This window comes from Solanum tuberosum, unplaced genomic scaffold, assembly GCF_000226075.1.
Source record: "Solanum tuberosum cultivar DM 1-3 516 R44 unplaced genomic scaffold, SolTub_3.0 scf00171, whole genome shotgun sequence".
NCBI classification, from domain to species: Eukaryota; Viridiplantae; Streptophyta; class Magnoliopsida; order Solanales; family Solanaceae; genus Solanum; species Solanum tuberosum.
This window is the reverse complement of record NW_006239097.1, coordinates 812,536-823,945: the sequence shown is the minus strand read 5'-3', so window position 1 is coordinate 823,945 and position 11,410 is coordinate 812,536. Positions and strand designations below refer to the sequence as shown.

Here is an 11,410-nt window from a genome sequence, read left to right as displayed (position 1 = left end):
TTTATTTGTATTCGTGATTAATAAAAGATAGTTTAACTATTGTTCTTAACTTTCTATGACTAACACAAGAGAGATACCTAACTTATCACTTTGCATGTAATACACTAGAAAAGGATTACTATTATTAGGATTACTGCGTTATGAGCTTATGGGGAACACATTCCTAGTTACTTTTAATAATCTGAATATAAATAAATACTTAGTTCAAAGTTATCTTTTTATTGTTTTTATTTTATTTCAATTTAAATCCCCCCATTTTTATATAACGACTATCGAGTTAAATATTTGCTATTGACAATATTCTTCCATATTCTCTGTGGGATCGACCCCGACTCATAGTTGGGTAAATATATTGCATATGATCGTTTATATTTCTTTTCAAGAAGTATATTTGAACGTTATCAATATATTAGAATCTATTGAAACTGCAATAAAATTAAAATAAAGGTTTTACACTTGATCAGATATCTTAACTTTTTAGAAATATTAATTAAATACTCCATCCATTCCATATTAACTTAAGCTTTGAGATGTTACACACCCTTTAAGAAAAGTAGGTTAGGACATAAATTGAACATAATTTTCTATTTTTACCCTTATTAATTATTGTCAAAAATAACTAAACATTAATTATAATAACTAATTTCAATACTAACTTAAAGGGTAAAATTAGAAGAATATTTTAAAAATAGTTTTGAAGATTGAAAACTTAAGTTAATTTGAAAAATGGAAAAGGGCTCAAAGCTTAGGTTAATATGGAATGGAGGGAGTAGTGATTAGCTAAATCTAAAATATCATTAATATAAAACAAAAATAACAACGCTCCATGTTTCTCTCCTTACATAACACACACTTTTAAATTTTATTTGAATAGAATTTTTTATGGAGTTATAAGAGATACATAAAAATATATATGTAACTATCAAAATTTGAATGTAAAATAAAACTGGCAAAACTAAAACAATTATCAATATTTATTTTTTAATAAAAAATGCTTTTGAATATTAATTAATCTATGTATTAATTTTTGTGGTATAGATATGTGACAGTTTTGACCTCTTTTATCCATTAAACTCAACAAAGTACAACACTAAATAAATAAATAAAAGGCAAGCGAGATTAGTAATAAATAATTTATAGATGTATCATCTCTTTTGTTTATCTATACTTGAAGGAGTATAGTTTGTTCATCCATCCCTTTTCGACTTTGTAATTGTTAGGTGAGAATGAGGTCTGAAACAATTCCAAAAAATTTCAACCTACGAAATAAGTTGTTGATTTTTAGAATAAAGAATTAAGTGATATCGTTGTAACATGTTCAAATTTTAAGGCAAAAAATTTAAGAATAAAAAACATCAAATAAAAATGAATTATTGATTGTCAAGTGCAATTTTTTTGGATATGTATATTACAATATATGAAAATACTCTAAACTGAAAAAATAGAAGAAAAATATAAATAATCAAACATGTTTTATTATCATATATAATCAATCAACCTCTTCTTAATCTTGAAGCTTTGACTGGAATAAATATAGATCTTTCGCAATCATCATAACTTCAATTAGTCATCGAAACGTAACTTCAATAGCATTCATCATTTTGTAGAAATCATCCTATAAATTTTTTTTTAAAAAAAATAATAAAAAAGAATGGCATATAGAATCTACAGACATTTAGATATCAAATAAGAGAAAAATTTTGAGTAACATTATAAATAAAAATTGTGTAAGATAATGCATATGAGGAGATGGGGAATGAAAAAGTTAGGCATGATTTTTCACTGCAATTCATTTTCTTTCTAAAAAAGATGCAGTTACTTTTGAAAAAAAGATGATCTACTCTTTAAAATTGTTTCCTTAAATAAAGGATTTTAAGTTTAGTTTTCTCTTCCCAATTTTTAGGAATCAACCACGTACAAAATTTATCCTTTTTAATTAAAATTTGAATAAATAGATAACTGATTAAAAAACCGTATGAATAGTTAGCAATTTTATTATTATTTTCAGATTTTAAATTAATTTTAATAATTTATTATTTATAAATTCTAGAAAATTTAAGGTGCTGACATGTGGCACTATTTCTTCTCCTATTATATATAGATAGATTTTAAATTGATTTTAATAATTTATTATTTATAAATTCTAGAAAATTTAAGGTGCTGACATGTGGCACTATTTCTTCTCCTATTATATATAGATAGATTTTAAATTGTCTTTAAAATTGTTTCCTTAAATAAAGGATTTTAAGTTTAGTTTTCTCTTCCCAATTTTTAGGAATCAACCACGTACAAAATTTATCCTTTTTAATTAAAATTTGAATAAATAGATAACTGATTAAAAAACCGTATGAATAGTTAGCAATTTTATTATTATTTTCAGATTTTAAATTAATTTTAATAAAAATTATTTATAAATTCTAGAAAATTTAAGGTGCTGACATGTGGCACTATTTCTTCTCCTATTATATATAGATAGATTTTAAATTGATTTTAATAATTTATTATTTATAAATTCTAGAAAATTTAAGGTGCTGACATGTGGCACTATTTCTTCTCCTATTATATATAGATAGATTTCTTTCTTTGGAATGAATTCAAATTAGGAACACATACAAGATTTATAAACTATGCAACATGAGATTTTGAATGAATACAAATATTAATAGCATACATACTGATTTGAATATTAATTGAGAAATGATAAAAAAATCTAAAAAAAATATAAATACAAAACAAACTAATAGGAAATTGTTCTTCTTCAACTTGGTCTTCAACAAGTTTTTCGAAATCTTCAGCACCCATTTTTTATTATTATTATTAATAGTGTCTTTACATAATAGAGGGAAATCTCAAAAGATACTTGGTGACAATGTATTTACCTTTATCAGTGGGTGAAAAATATTTTGAAGGATTTGTGAGGTTTCTTGAACAAAGTGGAGGAAAATAGAAGAGGTGATTTCTTAGAAAGGAGAAACAATGGTGAAAATCTCAAGAGAGAGAAAGGAGGAATATTGGGTAAAAACCTAGAAAGAGGAAAAAGTGGGTAATGAAAGTTTTTTCCTTCTTTTTCACGGATAGGGGAATCAAATTAGTCCAATGTGGGGCCTGATTTGAGAAATAAAAGGAAAGAAAATTAATTATATTAGTAAACATTTTATTTGCTAAAATATTAACATATTAAAATTTTCAATAATTATTTTAAAGTGTAGATGTTTTTAATAATTACGTTAGGGAGTTTAACTAGTTTGCTAATTTTCTCTTTCTTTTATTCATTAATTGAATAATAGCTAAATGAGTCATCTGAAAATTTAAAATAGGCTCAAAATGTAGACCCATTTGACCAAGACCATAAAATTCAAAAGAAAAACCAGTCCTCTAACACAAAAATTCAATCTTCTAACCTATCTTGAAATTAAACACAACAAATTGAACAAAAAATAAAAATAAAAATAAAATTCAAAATAAACTTCCAACAAAAGTTCAACATGATAAAACTTTAAAGAACACTAACAAAAACAATAGATAATCCGGTACCAAAACGACTTATATGGTTAAAAGGTTGTGATGGTGACGGATTCTAATAGAGGATGAGAGGAGAAAAAGATTGACATAAATTTTTGGGTGAATGGGGGTCACCGAAAAACTTCACCGATTTTTTTTTTGACGGAATTGACATAATATTTACATCAAAAGATAGCCCTTGAAGAGCTCTACACATTTATGTAAATGATATAGGATGGGAATGACCGGAACTTCATAAATCTAAAGAAAAAGTGATGACTTGTGTTCGATTTTTCTTAGATATATGAAGTTTGGCTACGGATAAAGATGAATGGTTTGTGAATTTGTGTAGAGGAGGGTGAAAGAAGAAATGGTAAAATTTGGAGAAATTTTTCGGCCATGGGGTGGTGGTCGACATCGGCAGTGGTGGCGGTGGCGGCGGCCAGCCGGCGGTGATGGTGGTAGGTGGAAGAAAGGAAAGAAGAAAAAATAAAAAAAATAGGGCCAAACTTCTGATTTTTGGAGTCTTTTGTATTTTTGGTAGCGTCACATAAGAACCCTTGGATCAAAATATTATGAATGATTGAGATTCAATCTTGACCATTGCTATTGGACCGGGTCAAAATTGATTGGACTATCAGAATTGGGTCTAAATTAGCTCAATTCAATCAAAATTGGGTCATTTGGGACAATTAAAAAAAAAACAATACAAGCAAAGACAAACAAACCAAAATACAAAATAAAATATAAGAAAAGACCTTACTATATAGTGTAGGAGTAAATTAAACACGTCAAAAATTAGGTGTTCACAACCTATAGCGGAATATGACTAGACTGAGCCTTTTTTAATCCCAAAGACATAGATAATTACACAATAAATTAATTGATCATATTCAATATGATGTTTGGACAGATTCTCAAATTTATTGCAAATTGTAAATACTTTTCTTGAAGTAATAGATGTGTTTCTGGACACTGCGATTGAAATACAAGCGTAGTTTCAAATTGAACTCAAGTGTATATAATAAGTTGAATTATTGTCCAATATGATATATTCTCCCTTTAATTTTCCATTTTAATAATTACTTATGATACATTTAAATTGGTAAATTTAAATTGATATATGTAAAGCAAAAAGTAGGACTGAACTTTCTACATGTTAGAATTAGAATATTTGTTTACTTTTCTAGTCTTTTAAAATTTATTTATCCCTTCACCAACAATTATTTATTTATTAGAAAATTTAATATCTCAAGTTGATGTTAATTTGATTCTCCAAAAATATCAAATAGTAACACTTTCTGGAAGCAAAAGGATAAATCATAAAATCAAATTAAAGATGATTGATGGAAGCATAAATGATAAGATGTTATAATTATCATTTTTTCCTTTACATTATTAATGTTCGTTACTACGATAATATAGTGTTTTGGTTTTAATTACGGATAGGTTTTAAATATTGTACCATATATAATGCAGATCAAACGACCCTAACTGTACAATTGAAGAGTGTACTACAGAAGCGGGAATTTAGAAACACAAGAAACAAAATCATGGCGGATGAAACCCTAGATGATCGTCTGAGTGAGTTGCCGGACTCACTTCTGCTTCAGATTCTTTCCCTTTTGCCGACAGAAGAAGCAGTCACAACATGTATTCTTTCTAAAAGGTGGCAGTGTCTCTGGACTTCACTTGATACTTTTAGTTTCTCTCCCAGACGCTTCTGGAGAAGAAACAATGGATTCCCATCATTTGTTGACTATGTATTGTCTCATTCCAATGCTTCCAAAATCACAAAATTTGAAATCGACTGTAGTCGCATGTATATGTACAAGTCTCAAATCAACCAATGGCTTACTTTTGCTGTTAAAAAAAATGTCCAACATGTTGCACTATATTCTCATCCTCCTTATATATTGCCTCTAACTTTCTTCACTTGTTCATCTTTGATAACATTGCATCTTGTAAAAAGTTCATTGGTTTCTGATATTGTTATAGCCTGGAAGTCTCTAAAGACTATAAAATTGGAGGAAATGGAGGTAGGGGATGCCGAAATTAAGAATTTACTCTCAGGCTGTCCCGCTTTAGAAACTATTGTATTTAATAGGGTTGGAGGTTTTCGTCGCTTGGAAATTAATTCGTTAAAGGTAAAAAGCCTGAAATTGGAAGGTTATTGGGTGAATTATGCTGGTAAAAGGGATCGCTCATTTGAAATTTGTGTCCCGTATCTTCAGCATTTGGAGCTTTCACATGATTTTCATGATTTCAAGTGTAGTCTTGTTGATGTATCCTCTGTGGTTAATGCTAAGATAACTTTCGACATTACATGTATCAAAGATTTGGACAATGATTATGATCAATATTCTGATTCTGATGAAGAGGATGAAGACAATTGCAGTGATTATCATCAAGGTTTTAAGACCCTCATCCAAGATTACCTTCAAAAGCTAAGTCGGGCAACCGAATTAACATTCGGAACTTTGTTCACTTAGGTTGGTGATGTTTGTCGTTAGTGCCCTGCATAGTCAAACAGGAATGATTTTGCTTAGTGTTGCAAGTTATTAAAATTACATGATATTTCTCAAAAAAATTAGAGCCCTTCTTTTCTCAGATTGAATTTTAGCAGACAGTTTCAGCATGTAAACATTATACAATGGAGAACCTTTGCACAAATTTCACCAACCCATCTGAACAAATTACAGAAACTTGTGGGAACAAATTACAGCTTTGGATGTGTGTTATTTCCTTTATCTTACCCTGAACTAGAATTTTTGTTAGATTTTGTAGCAACACTATTTCTTTGCTGTGAAGTGCTTTCTTTATTGCTTTCCCCATTGTTTACTAGTTTCATTGGAATTATTGCACCAGGTCCTATGCATATTGCAGTTCAAAGGAGTGCCAATTCCAGAATTGGAATGCAAACATCTAGCGCTGGAGTTGCATTTGGAAAAGTTTAGTTTGTATGGGGCAGCTGGCCTTTTGCGAGCCTTGCCTCTTGTGGAGACACTCAACATAGAAATAGAAAATCAGCCTGTAACTTTCTGGAACTTCTTCTTACATCTATTAATTTAATGAAGTTTTAACAACCTCTCTTTCCCCTCCCCGCAAATTAAGTATATTTCAAATATATCCCTTAATAATCACTAAGAAGCTTTGCCTTTGTCATTGTAAAGCTACACTTTAATATGGTTGGTCTTGTTGCTTTCTTTGTGGCAAAGGCACTCTGAAACGAAGGGATTGTTGCACAATCACTCTTTTATTGCGGATACTATGGCACAAATAGTTATGATAAACATAATCATTTTCCAAGCACCATTAATGTCTGTTGATTTTGAAATTTTTCTGCACCAGGCGTACTATGAAAATCATATTTTTAGGCTGGCTTGTATTTAGTCCTGACTACATTCTTTTTCTCCAGTTTGATGATTCCAGGTGCTATTTTGAGAGAAAATATTTGGTCAAAGGTGATAGTGTTGATTTGCAGAGTTATAATTCAAGCTTTGTGTTTCCCAACCTAAAGAGTGTTGAGATTGTCATCTCCTCTGGGATGTGCATGAAGGAGCATCTCAAATGGGAATATATCAGGAAGCTTTTCAAACTATCAAACTTTTTGTTAAAGAATGCAGTGGTTTTGGAGAAGTTCGTTATCGTTTCAAAAAGACAAAGGTGTGAGATTTGTGGAATCAAGTATGTGTCCCAATTTTTATCGCTATTGGCTAGTAATCTGAGGTCCTCTGCTGAGTTTGTGATTACCTATCAAGAGTGAGCTTTCTATAACTAGACTACAAGTATTTTTTTCTCAGGATACAAGAAATTTTCTCTTATATTAAGTTTTTGATCAACTTCACGCAATCGCTAATCTTAAACTTCTCTGTGTTATTAATTATTGTTATTTTGAAACTTACTGTTATGGTATGTCAAATGGTACAGTACTTGGTTTCTCATGAAGTTTTTGTTTGTTACATTTTAGATGTTGTGCATGTGCATTGCGAGTTTCTTTTAAGTTGTAACACTTGTTTTCCTTAATGTATTATGATGAGTAGATTTGCTAACACATTTTTATGATACTTTCCCTCATTAAATGGTTCTTCCTTGCTTTGTCAATAGCATCAAACTTTGATTGTGAAATGGTTCTCTCTTAGGCTCTTTACTTGGAAGAAAGGGGTATGCATTGTTTGTCTACTTCAAATAATTTTAACAGTCTGTAATTGAGGCTTACAATGCTGTTGAATTTTTTTTAGTTGAAGTTTAGGTCATTATTAGTCCAAATCTTTTACCAATTTTTATCCTTCCGTTAATGCATCTGCTATAAAATTCAGAGCAAGTCATTTCCATCACCACCAGAAAGTTCTCCTCTGCCCCTCTTGAAGTTTTATGTTTTTCTGCTGATTCAGGTTATAACTTTATCATTTGTTAGTCACTTGGCATATGGCTTGGAAGTCTTTGGATTTACATTTCTGCTATCACAACCTTTCTTATATCTCTCTCTTTTTCTTCGTTACCAATGGATGGGAAGTATAATTGTGTTGTCCTCCAAATCCTGTATTTTCTTTGACCTACTTTGTTGACAAAATTGATGCACTATGGCCAATAAAGTGAATCTAATATTTCGTGAGTGACAACTGCAATCCTAATGACAATAATCCAGGCTTATTTCATAACATTGTTTATGTGATCTGTTCTTTGATCATCACCAACTAGAAAAGCTACCTCAGGGAAAAAGAAAAAGGAACTGGCTCAGTTTTGCTGTTAAAAAAATGTGGAACATGTTATAGTCTATTCTGATCCTCTTTGTGTATTTCCTGAATCTTTCTTTACCTGTTCAGTGTTGAGAACATTGCATCTAGTAGAAAGTTCCTTATTTCTACTCCCTCTGTCCCAATTTATATGACTCACTTTCCTTTTTAGTCAGTCCCAAAAAGAATGACACATTTCTATTTTAAGTAACAATTTGCCTATGAAATGTCTTTTTTACCCTTAATGAAATGATTTACAACCACACAAATTTCTATCATTCATTTTGGACCACAAGTTTTAAAAGTCTTTCCATTTTTCTTAAAGTTTGTGCCAAATCAAAGTACATCATATAAAATGGGACGGAGGGAGTAATAAATTGTCATGGCGTGGAAGTCTCTAAAGAGCATAACTTTGGAGGATATGGTGATAGGGGATGCCGAAATTGTGAACTCTCTGTCAGTCTGTCCTGCTTTGGAAACTATTTAATTTCATAAGGTTTGGGATTTTTCGTAGCCTGAAAATTAATTCTTTCAAAGTAGAAAGCCTGAAATTGGAAGGTTATTGGATGGATGATGATGGAAGTGAAAGTGATAGTTCCTTGGAAATTTTTGCCCCGAATCTTCATTATTTGAAGCTTTCACATGATTTTACGTGTAGGCTTGTAGATGTATCCTCTATGGTGAAAGCTAAGGACAATCCTTGTCAAGATTCTGATGATGAGGAAGACAATTGCAGTGAGGATCATCAAGATTCTGATGATGAGGAAGACAGTTACAGTGATTATTATCATCATGATTGTGATGATGATGATGAGGATAATTCTGATCAAGATTCTGATGATGATGAGGATAATACTTATCAATATTCTGATTATGTTGAGGAAGACTAGCCGTGATTATCATCAAGGTTTTAAGACCCTCGTCCAAGATTTTACCTTCAAAAGCTGAGTTGTGCAACTGTGTTAACATTCAGAACTTGTTTACTCAGGTTTGTGATGTTTGTCATTAGTACCCTGCATATCCAAACAGGGATGCTTTTGCTTAGTTGTATATAACTTGTTGCTGACAAGTTATTAAATTACCATGTCCTTGCTAAAAACCTAGAGTCCTTATTTTTTCGGATTTATTCTTGCAGACAGTTTCAGAATGTTAACATTATCAGATTTAGTCATTTTCAATCCTCACCAGAATGTTCTCATATTTTCCACTGAGTCAGAATGTTAGTCACATGGCATACAGCTTGGAAGTCTATTGATTTACATTCCTGTCATCACAGCCTTACTATATTTCTCTCTTTTTTCTCAAATCTTGTCTTTCTTTGATCCACTTAGGTGACAAAGTTGATATAAGATAACCAGGATAGTGAATCTAATTTTTCATGAGTGACAATTGATGACAATAATCCAGGCTTCTTTCATAATACCTTTTTTGTTATCTGTTATTGAGCATCACCAACTAGAAAAATCACCTCTGGGAAAAAGAAAAAACAAAATTTCTTATAAGTTGCAGTTTTCTCCCCTTATCAAATCGAACAGAGATCCACAATCTTCTTTCTTCAAAACACAAGTTCAGAGCTCTTTGAGTTTAACATTTCCTTATACTCGCAACTTGCATATCTTTTATTTATTTATTTATTAGGTATAGACTATAGTTCTATTCATAAAACTTAGCTGTAGAAATGCAAGTTTTGATCCATTGAATTTGAAAGGCCATGAGTAGACCAAGATTTTAATAGCATGTGTTCACAATATTTTGAAGTAGTTTTGAAAAAAAGAATCAAGTAAAACTTTTTTCCTATTCATTCTTGCTAATTGAAAAGCTTTGCCTAACAACAAATGCTATATAACCATGTCTGTACAATACACTTCTATAAAGCTGGTGTTTTTTTGTTTTTTTTTTCAGTTTGGGAAATACAAGTACTACAATTAGGCTGCAGACATGTACTAATCCTGGTGACGAGAGGGAGTTGCTCGGATGGTAAGTACCCCTCACTTCCAACATGAAGGGTGCGAGTTCGAGTTACCAAGAGAGCAAAAAGGGATGGGAGCTCCTAAGGAGGGTGTGTAAAAAAAAAAGTACTAATCCTGGTTATATTTTCTGTTTCGAGTTAAGTCATCTCTGCTATGACTTTTTAATATTACATATTTGGCCAAAGGATATATTTTACTGAGATTATTCAACAGGACTAAAATTTCTAAGAACACCAGGAGTTTGTCTCAGCATAATTGTACAGTTAGCTTTCAATTTATGGCTGATGAAATCATAGAATCCTGAACTTGTCAATGTAACTACTGACTAGTCTTTTTTATAATCCCACCTTCATTATTGTGGGATCATTGCATAGATGTATGAAATAAAACTCTTAGTTCGCATTACCATTCCAATTTCAAAACAGAACAACAAAATCTTTACATAATCTATACAACCTCCAACAAACCTACAAAATGAGGGATTTAAACGATGTTCTCTTTCTTCTTATCTTCATCGCTATTGTACGAAGTTGACCTCCATTGTTGGGTGTTTGAGCTTGCAAATTTGATATATAAAATGAAGGGTTTTGAAGCAATTATTAATGGCCTGGGACTTGTGGGGCTTTGTACCTGAACTGCTGTTTGTGCAGCAAACTTGCTTGTGATTGGATGATTAATGGGGTACAAGAGGAATCATGTTAGCAGCATTGGTCTCAGCAATGTCATTTCTCTTGTAGACAGCTCAGGGTAGTGGAGGAGCTTACAAGAATTACTGCTCTTGGAATTGTTTGACAAATTTAGTATTCATGAATCCAACAACAGAAGCTCTTTTATTCATTCTTAATTTTTATAGAAAAACATGTTAGGTAGGATTTAGGAATTCACACGCGAAATTGTATCGAAAAACGATTTAGAAATCATACTAAAAAGTCCAAATTGCTAAAACCCAAGTTCATGAGAAACTTCCCAATTTTAGAATTTGAAATCAATGATTTTGATGCTAAAATCACAAAATAATAAATGGGTAATGAAGGGTTGGAGGTAAAACCACTTACCCAGAAGATTAATCTTGAAAATCTTCTTTGAAATCGCCTCACTAGAGCTCTTAACGTTAAAAAATGGAGGAATGGAGAAGAAATCATATTTTGGGGAATTAAATTCTACCAAGGTACTTTTCTCTACGCGATTGCGGCACCCCCCCCC

The 11,410-nt window shown here is 31.1% G+C and overlaps 1 protein-coding gene across 2 annotated transcripts; it reads left to right on the top strand.

The window, feature by feature from the left end:
* Positions 1-5,030: 5,030 nt before the first annotated feature.
* LOC102603085 (F-box/LRR-repeat protein 25-like) lies at positions 5,031-10,573 on the top strand. 2 transcript variants are annotated; one of them, XM_015311745.1, is made up of 5 exons: positions 5,031-5,993; positions 6,370-6,534; positions 6,920-7,263; positions 8,896-9,225; positions 10,140-10,573. In XM_015311745.1, exon 1 carries the CDS (start codon positions 5,055-5,057, stop codon positions 5,991-5,993), a length of 939 nt encoding a protein of 312 aa, XP_015167231.1. In that variant the 5' UTR covers positions 5,031-5,054; the 3' UTR covers positions 6,370-6,534; positions 6,920-7,263; positions 8,896-9,225; positions 10,140-10,573. The 2 variants fall into 2 exon arrangements, with proteins under 2 accessions (XP_015167231.1, XP_015167230.1); XM_015311744.1 differs by lacking the exon at positions 10,140-10,573 and having other exon boundaries at positions 8,896-9,496.
* Positions 10,574-11,410: the final 837 nt, after the last annotated feature.